At 41.5% G+C, this 22,254-nt stretch overlaps 1 protein-coding gene across 10 annotated transcripts in view; it reads left to right on the top strand.

Annotated features, from left to right (window-relative positions):
* Positions 1–22,254, top strand: part of GSAP (gamma-secretase activating protein) — a 99,075-nt gene that overhangs the window by 64,926 nt on the left and 11,895 nt on the right. For 9 of the 10 annotated variants that reach the window (XR_012512074.1, XM_010344656.2, XM_003921133.3 and 6 more), the window contains 6 exons: positions 2,912–2,965; positions 15,158–15,286; positions 16,131–16,189; positions 16,879–16,910; positions 19,182–19,243; positions 21,514–21,609. Coding sequence is in view for 9 of the 10 variants with exons in the window: in XM_010344656.2 (XP_010342958.1) it covers positions 2,912–2,965; positions 15,158–15,286; positions 16,131–16,189; positions 16,879–16,910; positions 19,182–19,243; positions 21,514–21,609 (432 nt within the window). In the remaining variant the exon portion in view is untranslated. The remainder of the gene's footprint in view (positions 1–2,911; positions 2,966–15,157; positions 15,287–16,130; positions 16,190–16,878; positions 16,911–19,181; positions 19,244–21,513; positions 21,610–22,254) is intronic. The other variant, XM_010344633.2, reaches the window with a different exon arrangement.

Below are 22,254 nucleotides of genomic sequence, written 5' to 3'. Positions count from 1 at the left end.
CACTACTGTTTTCACCGATAAAAGAACTGAGTTGGATTTTTTTTTTTTTTTTTTTTTTTGGCATAAAAGTAATAGTGTATCCCTGCCACTGGCCAAAAGCATTTGTATAAAAACAGTAAAACCAAAGGAGCAGACACACAGGGTATTTATTATTCTTTCTACTACCAGGCAGAACTAAACCTCTATCATGGCATTTTTATTTTCTAAGTGACTAGACTGGATTGAAATATGTACTAGTTTATATATGTGAGGAATGGCTGGATCGCTGCTATTATACTTGGGAGATAACAACCTTCATGAACCCTCTTTTCAGCCCCATTAAAAATGTGTAATAACTCTAGAGTTTCAGGATCAGTAAAAGTCAGCAGTCTTAGGCACACTAACCTCATTTGACCTTTCCTTCCTGTCTGTTTGGACTGCCTCCTTTTAAATGAGGACGTGCTGACCTAAAACACTGCTTATTTTCTCTTGAATGTGATGCAGTAGACAGACCTTTGCTGGCCAGCAAGTAAAAACAATGCATAGGCTGTACCTGAAAAAGTTGTGCCTCTTGTTTCTTACTTAGATACTAGAACTACATGCTTGCTTTTGAGGCAGAAGTTTATATCAAAAAAGTATTTAGAAAAATAAATTGAATTTAAATAACACAATCATAGGAAACTATGTAGTAGGATAAATGATGGCTCTTTTTTATGTTTAGACTCTAAGTATAGTCCTTAAAAAAGATGTATCAAATGTGTTTGATTGATTTCTAAATTTTTGGTATGCACAGTGGCAGTGCTTTTCTAAGGCCCTTTCTTTGTTTTTTACTGTCATGGTTATTAGATTTTTATGCCTCACCTTAGAATTCTAAGGGAAAGGATTGAGCTTGTTTCTTCTCTAGGCACCCCCATTTTTCTTTCGGAGCACCTGAGAATAGACATGCAGACCCTGTGGTCATGGCAGGAAGTCTGCAGGTTACACCACCCTAGAGTCAGGAAATGTACATCTCCGCTCCCTCCCCTACCAACCCCCTGCTGTTATGTCCTGTGTTCAAAGTGTCCAGGAGGCACCTCAGACCACTAGTTCCCAGGGTTGTGTTAAAAGATTGAGCCACTTGTTAATTGGATGTGATATGAGAATATCACCCTGAGGACAATGCTTCCCTTTTGCACTTCTCAAGATTCTGCAGGGTGGAGCAGCTGTCATGAACAGGCACAGGGTGACATTAGGAAGTCACACAGGAAGTGCGACATAAACCTGCGGTTATAACCTCCCTGTACTGAACTAATCTTGAGGTTTGCCATGTTGCTTTAAACTTCTTGTAGTGGTTGGACTAGGTTACCTTAAAGGTCTCTTCTAATCTTGAAAATCGGAGTCTATCCTTATCAGCTATGATATAATTTATTTCTCTCTTAATCTAATCTGCAAATGTTCTTAATGCTACAGCCTTAATAAAAAGTTGCCACAGGAGAAAACATGGATTTCACACTTTTGTAGGAGACAACTGGATTTTTTAAGATAATAGAAAATATGATGCCCTTAGACATAGGTAATCCTGAATTATGTTTTGCAAACAACTATACTACCCCATTTAAAATGCTATTTATAACCTAAAACCATAATAAATTTTAATTTTTTTGAGGTATCCTCTGTAATGATAAATGAAGCTCACAATAGATTCATATCATAGCTTTCTACTGTCACAATGAAGAACTCAGTTGTTTGCATGTTCTGAACATTTTTCTCTGTCACTATGATACCTTTCTTCACAGGAATATTCATTAAAATCCAGGTCATTTAAGTTCTAGACAAATACCAATTTTTATTTCTTCATTACATCTCCTGAAATATTTTCTTACACATTATCTACTTTTTTTTTTTTAAGGAAATGAAAGCTGATTTGACCAGATGAGTAGCTAATCACATAATTACATACAGATACAATTTTCAAAATAGTGAATAAAGGGCCATCTTGAACATTTATTCATTTATATTTTTATTAAATTTCAGTTTTAATGCTCACTAGTTAGCAGAATGCTATCATTTGCCCTTCCTGAAATGAATCGTTCACCTCTCAGATTTACTATGATGATAGTGGTGCAGAAATTTTTTTTTCCTTTGGAGACGGAGTCTCACTCTATCATCCAGGCTGGAGTGCAATGGTGCAATCTCAGTTCACTGCAACCTCCGCCTCCTAGGTTCTAGTGATTTTCCTGCTTCAGCCTCCTGAGTAGCTGGAAATACAGGCACCCATCACCATGCCTGGCTAATTTTTTTGTTTTTTTAGTAGAGATGGGGTTTCACCATGTTGGCCAGGCTAGTCTTGAACTCCTGATCTAAAGTGATCTGCCAGCCTTGGCCTTCCAAAGTGCAGGGATTACAGGCATGAGCCACTGCACCTAGCCACTGCAAAAACTTTTTATGGGGAGCTCTTACCTCTGAAATTACAGAGGACAATGAGATACAGAAACATTATCCAGTCAAGCCATGCAAGAATCCAGTTAGTCTTGGTTCCTTCTAGTGAGGTAAGGGGCTAACTGTAATGCATTTAAGTGAAAGAAAAAGAGAGAGGAAGGATATTGATAATGAAACTTTTCCCCTTTATCACATTTGGTGTAAACATAATTTGCCTCATTTGTTCTTTAACAGAAATGAATAAAAGTACCCTATGGCTCTCTATTTCTTCATGATAGTCTTCTCCTTTCCTTCAGAGACCCTGTCAACTATTGTGACTTTAAAGAATATATCCCTTCCTGAGGCAAGACATAGGCTGTATTCACTGTTACTTGTGTGCTCCAAGGTTTTAAAGTAGAGTTTAGAAACTGGAAGCTGCCTTCAGCTTCTGTCTGTGCAGAAAACACTTCCTGAAAGCTTGAGCTAGTGGTAGTTCACACATTAAGCAGCTGTGCGTGTGTTTTCCCCACTATAGGAAATTCCTGGAATAACTCTTGTAACAGAAGACACTGCATTGCCTCTTATGAAGGTAAGTCCCTTGCAGTGAGAAACAAAAGCACAGACACATGACTGAAGATCTGCTGCCCAAGTATTAGGGTGGTTCCAAAAGGGATTGCAAATTGGCAGGGGAGGGGAGGGGAGGGCAAGGCGGTAGAGTGGGTTTTCTGGAGAATCCTTCCTACATGGGTAAGTGATCACTGAGTGTGATACTATGGCAATTCTAAGGAATGCTCTTTGAAGAAGGAAGTTACCTGAAGATAGGAGAGACTTACGGTGCTCAACTTAAACCTCCCAGAACTAGCACTTGGCACTGTGCCTCCGAGCAGGCTGTACTGGGGGAGGTCTTGCAGATGATCTTCAGAGAGGCTGAGAGCTGCTTTTACTTTATTTGCACTATCACTCCCTCAAAACGAGCACACGTGCACACACACACACACACACACAGAATTTCCAGTATTAAAACTATTAAGTAATGTGAGCTGGGATTATCTAATTTCCTTCTGTTTCTGAAAACAGCTTTTTTGTTTCTGAAGAGTGATCTGTATTGGCCCACTCCATAGTCCATCAACCTCTGAACATTAAGCTGTAGCTGTTAGTGTCTTTATGCAACCTGGTAGCTTCAGAAGAGTTTTGGAGTACAAAGGGAGAATGGGGTGGGGTGAGTAGAAAAGAATATGTATGTAGTTAAAACTGGGGGGAGTATTTTAGCACAGTTTCCTTGAAGTTCCTTTGTTGTTTTTGGCATTGCCGCCTGTTAATCATAGCTTGGTGTAGACTGGGAAATCTCAGCTTCCAGCAGCAGGGAGATAAAGGTGCTATCACCTTTAATTTCCATTTGATTCTTTAGTATTTGTGAAGGGCAGGCTAGGCCTGGGCAGCTGGGGAAAGGCTGTCGTGTTTAAGGTCACAGTTATTCACTGGGAGCAAGAGGGCAGATTGGGGGCCAGGTTAGTGGTTCTAGGTTTTGGTCCTAAGAAGTATACCTTAAAAATAAACTGATGAGCTGTGTTTCCAGGCAGAAGCGTGTGACTTCTGTGAAGTCCTAGTAACGTAGGAAGATGAAGAGAAAAGAAAGGTTTTATGAATAGTTTAAAAGGGGTTTAAAGAGATTCCACCCTTTCATTTTATTTATTGTTTCTGCCTTTTCCACTAGTCTTAGCAAATCCATAATGTGTTTTTATTTTATTTGTAGAGATAGGGTCTCTCTTTGTTGCCCATGCTGTAGTGCAGTGGCATAATCATAGCTCACTGTAACCTCTGATTTGTGGGCTCAAGCAATCCTCCCACCTCAGCCTCCTCAGTAGCTGGCACTACGGTCATGAACCACTGTACTCATCCAATTCCTTATTTTTTATGGAGAGGTGGGGTCTTGTCATGTTGCCAGGCTGATTGCAATCTCCTGGCCTCCAGTCATCCTCCTACCTTAGCCTCTTGGAGTGCTAGGTTTCTAGGTGTGAGCCACCATGCTGGACCTCATGATTTTTTTAATGGACAACAAATCAGTGAGGAAAAATTTTGAAAGAAACATCAACCACAATTCTACAGTTCCTAACATATCAACTGTCTCCTCTACCCCATTTCCTCTTGGCTTTTGTTATAGGTATGCGTATTTTACCCAGTCGTAATTATGATCTAGAGATATTTGATAAATATTAGAAATTGTTATTGTAAATATTTTTTCATGTTGCTACATAAACTTAATATTATAATTTCTAATGACTCCATAGGATTCCACTGGGTGGCAGTGTCTTATTTTTATTTTTATTATTTTAAATTAATAAGTGTCTGAGGAAAAACTATCCAAAGTGTGTTTTCCCTCTCTCTCACACTGCAACAATAATCACCAACACAGAAAAACAGTATAAAAACAGTTACCAAATGTGTGGGACTTCTTTCCCCATGCACCAAGCAGCACACACCAGCTAGGCGTCCTCTAGTTCATTTCTGACACTACCTACCTAGAGAGTGTCAGATCCCACAGACTGGGGGGCACAGTCCCCAAGACTACCTCCACACCCCCAGACACCAGTTGAAAGTCCAGACCTGTGGAACTTCTGATCAGCTGGCTTCAAGTTGGGGTTCCCATGACAGCTCTTTAGGTTTGATTAATTTGCTGGAGTGGCTCACAGAACTCAGGGAAACATGTTTACTGGCCTATTACAAAGGATATTGCAAATGATACGATGAAGAGACACATAGGGTGAGGTATGGGGGAAGGGGCGTGGAGCTTCCATGCCCTCCTTAAACTCACTATCCTCCAGGACCCTCCACCTGTTCAGCTATGGGGAAACTTTCCCAACCCAGTCTTCTGGGGTTTTTATGAAAGCATTCCTTCTCTCCAGGGTATGAGGTGGACCCTCTTAGGTAGTCTTAAGATCCATAATCAGAAAAGCAGGGGGACGATGTGGGGGGTGTTGGTCGGAGGGAAGGGTTGGGGTCGAGTCCTGCCTTAGGGCAGATGAAATGAAGGCAGGAGAGAGAGTTTCCTGAGACCAGCCCCCACTCCTAAGCCTAAAACACCCAATATTATAACAGCAGGCTGTAACAGAGTCTATTGGCATTATGAACTAGGAATGGGTGGATGAAAATTAATGCATACGAAATACCACACTAAATAGGTCATACTTTTTTGTGTGTGTGGCAGAGTCTCACTCTGTTGCCCAGGCTGGAGTACAGTGACAGTGTCATGGCTCACTGCGACATTGAACTCCTGGGCTCAAGTGGTCCTCCTGCTTCGGCCTCCTGAGTAGCTACAACTACAGGTGCATGTCATGTCTGGTTAATTAAAACAATTTTTTTTTTTGTTTTTTGTAAAGATAGGGTCTCACTATGTTGCCCAAGCTAGTTTCAAACTCCTAAGCTAAAACTTTTCTCCCAACTCAGCCTCCCAAAATGTTGGTATTACAGGCATGAGGCACCATGCCCCGCTGGGTTGCAGTACCTTAACTCAGTTGTTCTTCTGTTTTTTTTTTTGAACATTTAGTTTGTCCCAAGCCACCATTGAAAAGTGTGTTTTTTTGGCCATGCAGTGGCACCATCTCAACTCATCGCAACCTCTGCCTCCCAGGTTCAAGCAGTTCTCCTGCCTCAGCCTCCTGAGTAGCTTGGGTAATTTTTGTAGTTTTAATAGAGGCTTGGTTTCACCATGTTGGCCAGGCTGGTGTCGAATTCCTCACCTCAGGTGATCCCCCTGTCTTGGCCTCCCGAAGTGAGTATTTTTATACATACAGTTTTTCTTGAGTTTTATTACCCTAAGTTTAAGAGCCCAGAAGTAATATTGGGTGAAAGGCTATGAGAATTTCTATAGCTTTTGATTCTTATGATAAATTGATATTCAACCAGGAATAATTTATATTTATAAGGATTTATGAATTTACCAGTTTTACTATAACCTGACCAACACTGAGTATTTTCATTTAAAAAAAAGTATAAAAGAGTGATGGAAACGTCCTATTAACTTTTACCTGTTAGGTTTTCTAAGAATATGGTTTAGCTTTGCTTAGGAACAAAGTTGCTTCTTTTTGCATTGGCTCGTTTGTTTTCCGTGTGTGGGTGTGTGTAAAATGGGTTACTTTATGTCCTCCATGTGTTTATGACCTCCTTTTACATTCCCTCTTTCTCCTTATATTTTTCTCCTTTCCCCATAGCTTTCCCATTTGGCTCTGCAGACAGTTGTTTCCCATTCACCATTCCCGTAGTTGCTTGGGAGCTCTTTTGGTTCCACATGCATTCCTCTGCTGGTAGTTATTAATACCTAGGGCAAGTTTGAGGCATTGTAGATCTCTCTATGACCCTCTGCACACAGCCATGATCCATCAGGGAAGGCAGAGGTGTATCGCTAGGACTGGCCTTGGACTTGGAAGAAGATAGTATTGGGTTTGGTTTGACCAACTTGTCCCACCCCAGATGCTCAGCATGGGAGACTCTAATCAGGAGATTCTCATTCCCAGGACACCTGGTCCTGCCATCTCTCATTTGTTTCCTCATCTCTGCTTGCATAATACCGCTCACTCACGCCAAGCTGCTGTCTTCACCTTTAACCTATTTCTTTTACCCCAAGTCCCAATTTAGTTATAGAGGGATGGAGCTGGTTGCAGGAGTATGTCTCACTCTCTGCTCTTCTCTTCCTAGTCTCAGTTATGTGACTGTTCTTGCCATAGCTCCCTGATAGGAGGTGGCTCTGGACGCTCATGACCTGAATTGCAAATTACATTAGTTTGTGCTTGCTACCACATTCTTTCTTTGAGGCCCAAGAGACCCCTATTTACTCTGACCACATTTATTTCAATCCTTGGTAGATGAGTGCTCTGATAAGGAGTCAGAGAGGAAAGGAGTGGGTGTGTGTGTGTGGGAATGAGATATGTACTTTCCTCCTGTTCTCTCTGCATTCTGAAGCACTTCCTTTTAGTGTAAAGTTGAACACTATAAAAATGTTTAATATATTGCTGTGGTCTGAATGTTTACATCCCTTCAGAATTTATGTGTTGAAGTCCTGACCTCCAAGGTGATGGTTTCAGGTGGTGGTGCCTTTGGGAGGTGATTAGTTCATGAGGGCAGAGCCCTGGTGATTGCGATTAGTGCCCTCATAGAAGAGACCCCACAGAGCCAACTTGTCCCTCCTGCCACATGAGGTCACAGTGAACACAGGTCAGTCTAGAAAGTGGGCCCTCATCAGACACCATCTGCCCACACCCTGATTTTGGGCAGTCCAGTCTGAAGAACGGTTAGAAATAAATTTGTTGATACAAAATACCAGTTTATGGTATTTTGGTATAGCTGCTGTAACAGACTAAGACATATATGAGCATGTTGGACAGGATAAACCAGTTAAATCAGAAAATCATCCTGAGAGACAAAAGGCTTCCTCATCTTATAAATAGTTCTCAAAGTTGATTTAAAAACACTAAACAGGAAATATATTGAAACAAGGTGCTTGCCTTAAAAGGAATGCCATTAGGAGTATCCTTCCTAAGAACAATTTTATCCCTTTGTAAACTAATGATTGCTCTAGGCAAATAGCAACTTTCAAAAAAGGTTAAAATTGCCCTTTATTTTTATTTTTTAATTTTGATTGATTGAGATAGGGTCTCCTTCTGTCACCCAGGATGGACTGCAGTGGTGCCATAGTGGCTACCTGCAGCCTCGACCTCCTGGGCTTAAGTGATCTTCCCACGTCAGACTCCCAAGTATTTGGGACCACAGGCACATGCCACCAAGCCTGGCTACTTTTTTTTTTTTTTTTTTATGTAGAGATAGGGTCGTGGTATGTTGTTGAGTCTAGTCTCAAACTCCTGGCCTCGAGAGATCATCCCACCTCAGCTTCCAAAATGCTGGGATTACACACATGAGCCACCACACCTGGCCTGCCCTTGATTTTATGAGAAGAAAAACCATTAAAACTATTCAACCATAGGAAGCATGTATGGATTTTTAAAAGTGGAACATAAGTATAAAGATAAAAGATGAGCATGCTACAAATGGAGAAATAAGATATTTTTACCACAATCTTTAAGTCGGACATCTGTAGTGTATTTAGTCACTTTAGAAATTGTTAATTACCTGACTCAGAGACTGAGAAGAACAAAAAACATACTGCTCCTTTCTACTTATGGCCACTCAGATATGAGGGTGTGCCAGTGTCTATCTGTGGTCTGATGTCCCTGAGCAACTGGAAGAAGACTAGTTTACATCTGGGCTCTCTTTATTTAGAGACTTATCTGCCTCTTCGCTGGTCTTAATCTGTTTTAGGCTCGGTGCGGTGGCTTACACCTGTAATCCTAGCACTTTGGAAGGCAGAGGTGGGTGGATCACTTGAGGCCAGGAGTTCGAGACCAGTCTGGTGAGCATCGTAAAACCCTGTCTGCACAAAAAATACAAAAATTAGCCAGGCATGGTGGTGAATGCCTGTAACCCCAGCTGCTCAGGAGGCTGAGGAAAGAGAATCGCTTGAACCTGGGAGGTGGAGGTAGCAGTGAGTGAGGTTGCACGACTGCACTCCAGCCTGGGTGACAAAGCAAGACTCCACCTCAACAAAACAAAACAAACACACACAAAGTTTTAATTCGGGAGAGCATGAGTGTAATTAATTGCTTAGTGAAGCACAAAAGATACTTTTCTACTTGATCCCCACAGTACAGACAACCAGGATCACTTAAATAAAGTTTTTTAGAGGTCTGAAGTATTAGTACAATTACAATGTAATAGTTTATAATTTTTAAAAATAAGAATTGTTGCTTTGACAAAGATGTATCAATAGCAGCGTTAGTTGGTTATGTGGGAAATACTAATTTCCCAAAGTTCAGTTTACACATATTTTCTGGGACAGTTAGTTATAGTGAGGCCAGTGGATACCATAAACCTTAATTTTATGATGCAACAAAGAAATATTAATTAGAAACAGCATTTCCAGGCATGGTGGCTCATGCCTCTAATCCCATCTCTTTGGGAGGCTGAGGAGGGTGGATCACCTGAGGTCAGGAGTTCCGAGACCAGACTGGATAACATGGTGAAACCCATCTCTACTAAAAATACAAAAATTAATTGGGTATGGTGGTGGCACCTGTAATCTCAGCTACTTGGGAGGCTGAGGCAGGAGAATCGCTTGAACCTAGGAGGCAAATGTTGCAGTGAGCCAAGATTGTGTCATTGCACTCCAGCCTGGGAGACAGAGATGCAGTCTTAAGAAAGAAAAAAAAAGCTTGAGGCTAGCGATTTCATTCCTGTCATTTCTGTAGCAATGGGGGTGTCTTCACGTTACTTCTTAAATGACGAAGTTGAGGAACAGACCCAGAATGGAGGATTCTTGTTTTTGTTCCTCTTCTACCACCCTCTATGCTGTGCTGCTCTTACTCAGTTTTGGTTGGAGACATAGTGTTTTTCATTCTGAAGACTAAGAGGAGAGAAGGAGCTTAGCATTGACTTTCTCAGGGCATAAGCTGACTGTGAGATGGAATAGTTTAAAGCCATATTTAGTGTTTTCATTTTTAGAAAAAAATTAAACCTGTTAAAAATGGCTAATAGAACTACCCACCTGGGCAATTAAGTAGAAATTTTTGCTAGATATGGGGGAAGATGGAGCAAGTCCATTTATATTCAGGAGACCTTGAACTTGCAGCATGCGTCATCCCTAAGTGGGCAGCCTCAGGATTTCTGGTCACTTGCCCTGTGAATGAGTGTTCCTGTTTAGAGTATCTTAGTTTAGTGCCTTCATAGCTTTATATACACACAAACTTTTTTTGTTTATTCTGTCAATGCTTAGAGGTAATGGGTCACTGTGTTTCTCTGGGCTATAAGTAAAAGCTGATACTGAGATGGGATCCACTGAAGAGCTAAATTGGATGATGCTTTAGCTGTGCTAGTTGAGTCCTGGCACACAGAGGAAAGGATTCTCTTTGAGTTGGCTGCCTCCTCTGTAAGAAGATGCTGGTTAATCAGCAGAAGTAGGACCAAAGCCAGAGGGCCTTTTAGAAATGAAAGGCAGATGTGTTTTTCTCACAGTAATTTGCAGATGAGCCAGTACCCCAGGGCTTTTTTGGTTTGTTTGTTTTTGGATCAACTGGCAATCCAAATCATAAATGGGAAACAGTTTCTTAATGTAACCCACTGGTTCTTTTGTTCAATGAATAGTTGTGATGGGCTGTGTTTGGCAATTATTTGAGGTCATCCTAAGAGAAAAAAACTCCCCTTCATGTAGGAAAATGCTTCCAAGTCGTTCCTTGAGGATCTGATTGCTTCTAACATTGTCTCTAATTCAGGGGTATTTTTCTTTTGTTTTTTTGAGATAGTGTCTCACTCTGTCATCCAGGCTGGAATGCATTGGCATGATCTTGGCTTACTGCAATCTCCACCTTCCCAGGTTCAAGCAGTCCTCCCATCCAGCCTTCAGAGTAGATGGGACTACCGGCACATGCCGCCACGCCCAGCTAAGTTTTTACATTTTTAAGTAGAGCCAGGGTTTTGCCATGTTGCCCAGGCTGGTCTCGAACTCCTGAACTCAAGTGATCCACCCATCTCGGCCTCCCAAAGTGCTGGGATTGCAGGTGTGAGCCACTGTACCCGGCATGTTAAGTTACTTATACAGCATTTTTTTGTGTACTATTTTTAAAGCTTTATTAGCTCTTTGCAAGTAGCTGGTGATGGGCTTCCTGGGCAGTTGTGGCTTTCATTTTGTGGTGCTGTTGTTCCGGATGAGGACAGTATTTGCCTTGTTGGATAAGTGCTAGCTGATTGACAGTGATTTCCTGTGCTCCAGGTTCATCCTTTTTTTTTTTTTTTTTTTTTTTTTTTTTTTTTTTTTGAGACAGAGTCTCACATTGTTGCCCAGGCTGCAGTGTAGTGGCACAACCTCGGCTTACTGCAATCTCTGCCTCCTGGGTTCAAGCAATTATCCTGCCTCAGCCTCCCGAGTAGCTGGGACTACAGGTGTGCACTGCCACACCCAGCTAATTTTTTTTTTGTATTTTTAGTGGAGACAGGGTTTCACCATGTTGGCCTGAATGGTCCTTATCTCCTGACCTTGTGATCCGCCCGCCTCAGCCTCCCAAAGTGCTGGGATTACAGGCGTGAGCCACTGTGCCCAGCCTCATGTTTGTTTTTTTTTTTTGTTTGTTTGTTTGTTTGTTTGTTTTTTGTTTTCTTTTTAAATTTAAGTTCCAGGATATGTGTACAGGACATGCAGGTCTGTTACATAGGTAAACATGTGGCATGTTGGTTTGCTGAATCTGTCAACCCATCACCTAGGTATTAAGGCCAGCATGCCTTAGCTATTTGTCCTGATGCTCTCCTTCCCCACTGCCGCCAACAGGCCCCAGTGTATGTTGTTCTCCTCCCTGTGACCATGTGTTTTCATTGTTCAGCTCCCACTTCTGAGTGAGAACATGCAGTGTTTGGTTTTCCCTTCCCGTGTTAGTTTGCTAAGGATAATGGCTTCCAGCTCCATCCATGTCCCTGCAAAGGACATGACCTTGTTCCTTTTTATGGCTGCATAGTATTCCATGGTGTATATGTACCACGTTTTCTTTATCCCGTCTATCAGTGATGGGCATTTGGGTTGATTCTATGTCTTTGTTATTGTGAATAGTGCTGCAGAGAACATACACGTGCATGTAGCTTTTTAATAGGATTTATATTCCTTTGGGCATATACCCAGCAATGGGATTGCTAGGTCAAATGGTATAATACTTCTGGTTCTAGGTCTTTGCAGAATCTCCATACTGTCTTCCACAATGGTTGAATGGTCGAACTAATTTACATTCCTACCAACAGTGGAAAAGCATTTCTATTTCTCCATAGCCTCACCAGCATCTGTTGTTTCTTGACCAGGCTCATCCTAGAGCATAGTGGTGTGATGGCGTGTCTTGGCTCTTAGTATGGGATTGTGCAGATTCTCTCCCCTCCATTCTGGGTTACAACATCTAAAATGTTATGTGGGAGATCCTTTTATTCTCTGGGATACTGAGCATGCTGGTGTTACCTTGGCATTTAGAATCCCTCAAAGATTTGGCCCTAACTACCTCTTTATATCTCCTATTTTAAAACTACACAATCACAAGTCTTTAGACAGTTGGTGATTTATATAGCCTTTAAGCCAAAGGTGTATAGATTTAGTAAAGTATTTGAGGGTGGGGTGCCTGGGATTACTTGAACATGTTCAAACATGTTCTCAGTCCTGGCTGAACATTAGGATCACTTGGGGGAACTTGTAAAACTCATAAGGCTCAGGCATACCTCAGGCCAACTAAATCAAATTGGGGATGGGACCCAGGTAGTTCCAATGGGCAGCAGAGGCTGGGCGTGGCACATGTTGGAGGTTGTTGTGTTCACCACAGGGAGTGAAGTGCTGTTGGCTCTAATGCTCTGCCTCAGATGTGAACCCCAATTCCATGTTCTAGTCTCTGTCTTTGCTCACACCCTAAGAGTCCCACCTAGAACATCCTTTCCTTGTCCTTCACTGACTCAAATCCATTTCCCTCCCCTGTGCCACGTCTGTTTGCCAGGTTTCCAAATAGACTTTCCAATTTAGAATGAATTTCTGTGCATTTCTTAACTGAAAAAAAAATATCACTTTTCTAGTGGATACCAAATAGTGACATATGTTGTTTTTTTTCTGTATCATCTTAATATCTGTAAGATAGTATAGATACATTTGATGTCTATAATAAATAGGCCAGAGACCTCCCTGAAAAACATGTAAGTTCATGTGAAAATATTTTTGGGATGTTTGGCTAACAGTATTTCTTACTTAAATGTTAGTTTTAACTTTTGTTTTAAATTCAGATCCTTTTGCTTTTAACTCTAGTCTATTTTAGACCATGGATTTCTTTGGAAATCTGGTGCAAGCTACAGACCATCTCCTCAGAAGAGTGCTTATACAAACACATGCTCTATTTTACATTCAGGCAGTGGGTGCTGGAACCCCCCTAAAGCCTGTCCACAGACATGTGGTGAGCTCTGTTTGATGTGTTTCTTCTTAGCAGACAGATGGCTATGCTAATTAGCCTGATTTGATAATTCCACAAGGTATGCATGTATTGAAACATCACATTGCAACCCATAAATATATAAATATATACGATTATTATTTGTTAATTTTAAATAAAACACCTATGAGAAATGTGCCTACCTCCCCAGAATGTTATGAGGAAACGGATTTTTTAACTGGATTGAGAAGGGAGGTAATGTGGGAGAGATCTTCGGAGCTGCAGTGTGGGTGGCGCCTTCTAACAAAGTGATAGCATTTGACTTGAGGGGGTGGGGCCAGATGACAGGTAGAGGGCACCTGAGTTTCTCCCCTCCCCTGTCCTGTCCTGGATAAGGTTGTGGACGAACTGCCCGGTGGGACTCCTGTGGCTAAGCAGGCGGAGTTAATAGCTCACCTGACCACTAGATGTCACCACAACACCAATTAGTTTTCTGGCTTTTGGCACTCCTGTGCCTGAGCCCAGATTAGGACAGCACGAAAGCTGTAGTGACTTCCAGTCAGGGACCTAATTCTGCCAAACGTCTGCAGGATTTGTCTTGTCTTTTTTTTTTTTTTTTTTCCTCAAAGACAAAGAAGACCCAAAGGGTGGATAAGCGTACATTCATTATAAATAAATGGAAAGAAAAAGAAAAGACAAGTGAGTTGGGTCAAGTGAGGAGTGGGATCTGATTTGTGTTTTCTCCTGGAAATGAGACTTTCTTGGGAAGAGTTTTTCTGTCTCTGGGAGGAGGGATGTTGGCTGGATGGGTATTTCAGGCTTCGGAATGAACAAGTTTTAATATTATGTTGCTTACCTTACTGATATTACAAAATACATTTCAAGCCAATTATGACTGTCCTTTGAATAAAAATGTTAATAATGTGCTGTAATTTAGCATCAGGGCATTTTTCTTGGTCGAGGTATATTTTTTAAAGTTTTCCTATTTTTCTTGCAGTTCAGCCAAGTCTGTCACCTTGGCAGGCAATAGCTCACTTGGTTTTATGACCACACATTACATCTCTGGCCCCAGTCAAATCATTTGTAAATGTAGATATTTTGGCAAAAAGTATCAAAAGTCTATTGGTTTAAAACCAATTTGTGTCAGTATATCCTTCAACACTAAGAATGTATTAACATTGCATTTTATTATTTAAAAATGAATATAATGGATGCATTCCTGCTTCAGGGTAGTGCAATTATATCAATAATTCAAAAACCTAGATAGAATGCTGACTAATTCTGTTTTGGAGTATGTGATAACTGACTGTAAAATTAGTTCATTTCATCCTTTTTTGATTCTTAGGTTTTGAAAAATGTCCTTGGGAGTAAATAAGTTTAAAGTTCATCTACTCCACTTATCCAAATGTTATGAACTTTCTTTTAGTGAATATGGCATTGTTGACACCACCTAAGTCACAAAAATGGGTCTCTAGGGAGGAAATGACTTGATACGTTTAATACAGGTTTCCCCGCTAAGCCTCAACTCAGGGAAGTCCTGTTGGTTTTGGGAAGTGAGCAGCATTTCTCTGTGTGGTTTAAAAAGACCACATAAAAAAGATAGAAAATGAAGTGGGAAAACAAGATCCTTTAAGTCTATGTTAGAATTGCTATTGGGTCTAGAATGCCATCCTCTGTCCAAAGTATTCATTTAGAAATGTGGGCCTTGAGAGCTGGGGAAATAAGCCTTGTGTGATACTCACTGGGTAGTTTGGACCACCAGGCCTGCTCCTAAAGACCACCGATGTTTTTGTCTCCTACAGGTGCACAGCTTTAAGGGCTACTGGGAAAAATTGAACTCCAACCTAGAATATGTCAAGTACGCCAAGCCACACTTCCACTATAACAACAGTGTGGTCAGGAGAGAGTGGCAAAACCTGATCTCTGAAGAGGTATGAGTGGGTCAGTGAGAACAAAGCCAGCAGCCAGGCATAGGGGGCTGGATCCAGGTGATGCCCTTAAATCATAAGACTGGCTTCCATGTACAGTCCTATTCCCAGTTGCCAGGGACTTGAACATTGTCATTACTGATCTCAATAGGTGGAGGTGCTTCTACGATCTCTGTTCTCTCAGGGAGGAAACTGAAGGGCAGAAGGGTTAAGGGACACACAGCACATTCATAGTAGAAGTATGATTAATATCCACGTCTCAGCTGTGTTCCCAGGTTACTTAAGTAGTTAAAATTTGATTTTAAAAAATCTAGATGTTTCCAAATTAGTGGTCATTAGGGGTTGGGGGTAGTTGGAGGGAAAACAGTGGATGTGACTCACTATCCAGGGGTGACACGGAAATCTTTGGGGGTGATCAAAGAATTCTGTATCTTGATCGTGGTGGTACGTTGAGACATGAATCTAAACGTGATAAAATGGCATAGAATGACACACATACATTGTGCCAATGTCAGTTTTGCTTTTGATACTGTGCTCTAGTTATGTAAAATAGAAGCACTGGAGGAGACCAGGTGGAGGATATGTTGGATCTCTCTCTGTAGTATTGCTGAATGTAGATTAGTGTTGTATATAGTGTATAGTTGACTCACAGTTTCCTGTGAATCTGTAATTGTTTCAGAATAAAAAGTTTCTTAAAAATATTTTTTAAAATCTAGGTGTTCTGATTATCTGGAAAGTATATTTCTTCTCTCTGATGTTCTTAACTGTATTGCATTATATCTTTGATATGAAAAGTCACCCATTAAAACCTTTACCTTCCACATTCCTGATGTATTCTCACTCACAGAAAACAGGAAAAAGAAGGTCCACGGCATATGTGAGGAATATTCTTGATAATGCGATAAAGTAAGTGAAATTAGAGGGTATAGTATCTGTAAGATGATTAACAGTTAGAATTACTTTATTTTGTTGACTACCTTTTATAGACATAGCTTACTTTGTTGCATATCCCCAGCAAAATGATATTGTCAGCTTCATGCATGCAGCCACTTGGATCCTATTCTGGAATTTGGTGCTGGAATTCCTAGTGGGAAAAGCTTATTTATTAAACCATGTAGATTTATAACCTGTGGATAGATGTTTACAATGGATAAGTGGTAAATTTTCTGTTAGTGAGCATTTTAGGAGAGAAAGGCAAATAGTAGGTTGATTTTTTTTTTTAAAATGTCAGTGGGCTAGTGAGCTTGCTCTTATTTTGAAAGCCCATTTTCAGGATATATGAGTCATTTCAGAGTGCTAAAAGTATAGGCTCCGTTCCAACCTGTGTTCCATTTTCTCTCCCCATTATATTCAATAACTGAGAGCTACAATTGTTCTAAATTATTGCCGTTGTTGGCACTAAAGGGTTTTTGAGATTTTATAATTGCCTAATGTGGTTTTCAATACATTGGTCAAAGTTTTTGAGGTTTCCACAGCCTGAGAATAGTTTCCACAGTGGTTGTTATGAAATTTTAAAGGAGGATATCTTTGTATGATGTGGCTTTAAATTTTTAAAAAGCAATGCTCTGTGAATAACATGGCTAATTTCTTCGTAGGGTGATTTCTAACCTAGAAGCAAGAAATTTGGGTAAGAAAAGATCTGTAATAAAGCCTTCTGGGTTTCAGTTAGTGTTCTGTTTGTAGTGCTGTTCTTCCTACCACTGTGGGTTGGCAAGAAAATGACTTCCAGTAGTGTGGAAGTGATTTTCTTTAATATCTTCCTCTTAGAGTGGCCGCATAGCTCTTCCTATGTCTGTCTGGGCACCAGGGCCTCCGGGGACAGTTGCTGAATGTGCTTTTGCCGTGGGAGTCCCTGGGTGATGGCCCTGTGGTTCTCTTTATTGCCCTCTGGCTGTGCTCACAGGATGCATTTTATCAATTCCCTTGGCTTGGCACTGCTTGCTTTCCAGCTGTCTGATCCTACTGGGTCTTGCCTTGTATGTGCCTCTCATTTTGGTTAAAAATTGGGCACACAGGTCCTAGAGGCATAAAGATGTGGTTCTGGGGAAAGAGCACAGGCTTGAGAGCTAGACAGAGCTGGACTTAGATTCCAGCATGGCCACATGAGAACCGTGTGCTCCTGGGCAAGTCACTTATCCATTTTATGCGCTGGCCTACTCAGGGAAGTGAGGAGAAAATGATACTGACTGGGTAATGCAGATAGCACCTAGCACAGTGCTTAGTGCATGTGGGTATCTGAGGTGGCTGCTTCATCCTTAGTGTGTAAGGAAGAGATGTTAATGTGTGGCTTCTACACCAAATGACAGGTTTTATGTGACCCGTGGATGCAGGGAGTGAGAGGATAGGTCAGGAGCAGGGATGGCTGGAGGAGGCAGGGAGGTTGGAAGAGGCTCCCCACAGGGGTGACACGTGAATTACGTTTTGATAAACAAGGAGGACTTGGCCAGGTGAAACCAGGGGAGGAGAATGCTGAGAATATTCAGACACAGGCTTATTTGTAGTTGCCAGAAGAACACTTTCATGCCTCCTGAAGGTCAGCCTTCATTAAATAAGCTGTTGTTTTTATATCCCACTCATGTTTTATGGGCTTGAATGTTGGGTGACTGTAATGGAAACTAGTTTATACAGTGCATTGTTGCACATCCTGCAGCTGTGCACACAGCCCCGTGAACCGTGACAGCGCACCTGTCATCCAGCTCAGGCTGACAGAACCTGGGCTCACTGAGCAGCCCGGGAGGAATCAGCCTCTGCCTTACCAGACCATCAGTGACTGAAGCTCGGGGCATGCATGCCTGTGATTCAGGCTTACCGTCCTTGCATTGCTGGGGGTTTTGCAACACGGGGAATGTTGCTAGTCTGGTCAAGGTTCCTGCCCTGCTTACTCTGTGTGTCAGGGCTGTTTGCCTGCATTCTGTTAACTAGTCAGTCTCTCTTAACGCACTTTAGGAAAACTCTTCCCCTTCCTTACGCGTGCTTTGTACTAGTTCCCCATGAAGAATGTCACTGCCTGAAACAGAACGTTCTGTGAAATGCAGGCTGTTGGATTCACATTTTAAATCGTTTCATATAAATCGTGAGGGTTGTGTAGGATCCAGGGAGGATTTATTACACGTGGTCAGGAGATATCCATGCCCTCCCAGAAGGAGTTGCCAGCCCACTGAGCAGGGCAGCTCTGCCCTCTTGCCTGGCACTGGATCTCAAGTATTTAAGGAAAAAAGAATTGAATACGAAGATGTTAGAAGCCCTTTGGGGTAGATTTTCCAGCAAGACTGGGTTTACCTGCCCCTGGGGCTACTACACTCTAGTGTGGATTGCTCGTGCATTGCAAATCATGCTGGAGAAAATATGATTTAACTTATTGCTTTTCCACTGTGTCCTAGCTACCTTTGCAGTCTGAAAACTAGTGCCAATTAGTATTATTTGCCACAGTAATTGACTGGTCCCCTCAGCTCAGTAACTCCCAAAGCCACTGAACTACAGGGATCATAAAGTAGAAGGGAGCCATGCAACTCCCTTCCACTGAGCCCGTCTCTGTTTATGACCCCAGAAGGGTTAAGAGAAGGCCCAAGTCCCTCTGTTTCCAGTGGAGAAGAGGTTCTTAGCAGTGAGTTTTAGTGTTGAACAAAAAGCAAAGTTAGAGCCTATTGGGGTGGGTTGAGGAATGTGTTGTTTTCTCGGTCATTCCTCATGTGTTCATATTCCTTTCTGTGTTACCTCAGTGATAAGTTCAGCTTGTAGGACTAGGTCACACTTAGGTGATAAAAACTTTTCATCCTGTCAGGGAAGTGTTGTGTTTTCCCAATGATTCAGAGAAGGGAAACCCAGGCTGATTCTTCTTCGTCCTAATCCATCTCCTGAAAACTGCTCGGAGCCTGACTGTTGCTCTGTTTCCCTTCAGAGCCAAGATTGACGCCCCTCCTGCAGGAGGAGGACAGCCGCCAGCGGCTGCTCATGGGGCTGGTAAGTGGTATGTGGGTTCTTTAGTGGCTGGCAAACAAGGGTCCCTAAGATGAGAGGAAAAGGCTAAAGTGGGCTTCTCATTCTGATCTTATTCTATATTCTTTAAACAAATACTTTTGCCAGCATTATGGACCCTGTGTGTCCAGTGATAAGCAACCCATACGATTTTTGCCCCCTTGGAATATGTAGTCAAGGGAGAAGACACACATGAATCATATCAATACATATGTAATTTACAAACCATTATAAGGAGTATATACCATTGAGAGTGCTTTAAAAAAGGAAAGAGTTGCATCTTTGTGGCATTTGCATTTGGGGTTTAAAATACAACAGAACAGGCCAGGCACAGTGGCTCATGCCTGTAATCCCAGCACTTTGGGAGGCCAAGGCAGGCGTATCACCTGGGGTCAGGAGTTCGAGACCAGCCTGGGCAATGTGGTGAGACCCTCTCTCTTCTGAAAATACAAAAATAAGCCAGACATGATGGTGTACACCTGTATTCCCAGTTACTCAGGAGGCTGAGGCAGGAGGATTGCTTGAACCTAACAAATGGAGGTTGCAGTAAGCCAAGATTTGCACCACTGCACTCCAGCCTGGGTGACAGATGGAGACTCCATCTCAAACAAAACAAAACAAAAAAAACAACAAAGTACTTTCTCTCAAGTAGTCACAATACTACTTGAGACCAAAGAAGCAGACATAAATTGAAAAGCAGAATTTGTAAATAAATCCAAAACCTTTAAAAAGCTGATTAAAGAGACATCGTGGAAGTCTAATAACATATTTTTAATACCATGTGGATTTAAGAATAGGATTAGTTTAGATATGGCAACAATAATAAAAGAAAAATCTCACACATACAAGAAGGGAATAATTATAGTACTTTTATAAAATTAAATATGGTACACCCATTAAAATAGTATGGTAAACATGGCCAGGCACAGTGGCTCACACCTGTTATCCCAGCATTTTGGGAGGCTGAGGTGGGTGTATCACCTGAGGTCAGGAGTTCAAGACCAGACTGGCTAACATGATGAAACCCTGTCTCTACTAAAAATATAAAAATTAGCTGGGTGTGGTAGCATGCACCTATAATCCCAGCTACTTGGAAGGCTGAGGCACGAGAATCCCTTGAACTCAGGAGGCGGAGGTTGCAGTAAGCTGAGATCGCACCACTGCACTCCAGCCTGGGCGACAGAGCAAGACTGTCAAAAAAAAAAAAAAAAAAAAAAAGCATGGAAAACATTGTTTAAATGACAAACATACAACATTAGAATGAGTGTGCATACCAGGAAAAAGAAAACAATCCCCAATTGTTAATGTGGGTGGTAGGATTATGGGTGATTTTAATTTTTATCTTCGTGGAAAAATTGAAAAGCACAAAGTATGCACTATGTATTATAACAAAAATATCTTTTATTTAAAGGCAAATTAATTGGCACATGCATGAGAGTGAATTGAAATAAGATACCACTATGTCTTGGCCCTGAAGGTTGTGGACGAGTTTTTACTTGGGGTATTGTGATGTCAATCTGCTAAAATAGAAGATGTGTGCATAGGTGATATAAGCTATATAACTCCCTTGGGCTGTTTATTGGCAGAAACATTGCCCTGGCATCTTGCTCTTGCTGAACAGGATGTCTAGGCAAAAGAGAGAAGAGGAGGGAGAAAAGCAAAGGTGGGAGGGCTGGGAATGCTAATGGTTAGTGGACTGGAGAGGCCCAAGGATGGTCAAAATGAGTATAGAAACAAGCCTATTTGGAGGCAAGGGCTGTGTTGAGGGTCTGTGGCCACTGCGTAGAGGGAAGTACCTGATTATTTCCCGTTGACTCATGCCTCTGTCCTTCCAAACACACAAAACTGTTGCCCACATTGGCTCAGTCATTCTATGTATAGAGTTGTTTCAGTTAATCCCCAAGGGCTCCAGGAGCAGTAGACTTCAATCCTTTGGTAGATCCCAAAGCCTGTGACTTCTAAGTTGGTGACTTTCACTGTTGTCTTTGGAGGATTCTCATTAGAGTTAGAGCCTTACTCATAGTTGCTCACTGGGCTTTGGGTGAATCATAAGTAATACTTTTTTTTTGGCAAATGTTGGGGACCCCTTTTTTATGCTCACCAGAGAACTATTGAGAGTTTTGCATTTCTGTTGCTGGGATCTTCAGATCCAATATTTTTATATTGATCAGGAATGTTAATAAGTGGATCTAATTCAAACCAAGCAGGTATGAATGGATAGGCTGTGACTTATCTAATGCATATGCTGTTTTCAGATGGTGTCTGAGCTAAAAGACCATTTTTTGAGACACCTACAGGGTGTAGAAAAGAAGAAAATTGAACAGATGGTTTTGGACTACATTTCAAAACTGGTTGGTCTTGCTTTTTCTTCTCCTCATACCCCACTTCACCCTACTCCCCATATACTTGTCAAGTTGTGGTTCAGTGAACCCATTTGTGTGTTTTTCAAACTAGATTTTTGGAGATCTCCTGTTCTTAAACCAGTATTTGGTGCTATGGATAGACAAAAGAGAAATAAGGACCATAAGCAAAGAGCATTTGGTTTGGAAAGTGATTTATTGCCCTCCCATCAAACAGTGATTATACACCTATGGAAGCATAGGACAGTGAATTTAGTATGGTTGCCAGATGCTAATATCTCATCTTGGCAACTTCCACCTCCTTATTAAACAGTAAGTGATGATTTCTCTACATGGAGGTTTATGCAGACATGAGAAAACTTGAACCTCAAATCTTAATTAGTTCCAGTGGCCCAACTAGGCCAGATTCTAGCTCACTTGTATGAATACTACCACATGAGACTGAGATTGGCAGTTCCTTACCTGGTAGCCACTCACTGAAATTTTGTGACCCAGATTAGTAATACCACTGTGTGTGTAAATAGCAGTGGTATGACTAGATTGAATTCTAAGGCTGTCTTGAGTCTTTCAAAAAGCATATAGAGTTGAGGCCTGATCTTGCTCAGAGTCTAGAAATAATGTTGGACAAATTCAAAA

Source organism: Saimiri boliviensis, chromosome 10, assembly GCF_048565385.1.
Source record: "Saimiri boliviensis isolate mSaiBol1 chromosome 10, mSaiBol1.pri, whole genome shotgun sequence".
Classification (NCBI taxonomy): domain Eukaryota; kingdom Metazoa; phylum Chordata; class Mammalia; order Primates; family Cebidae; genus Saimiri; species Saimiri boliviensis.
This window is presented reverse-complemented; position numbering and strand designations above follow the sequence as displayed.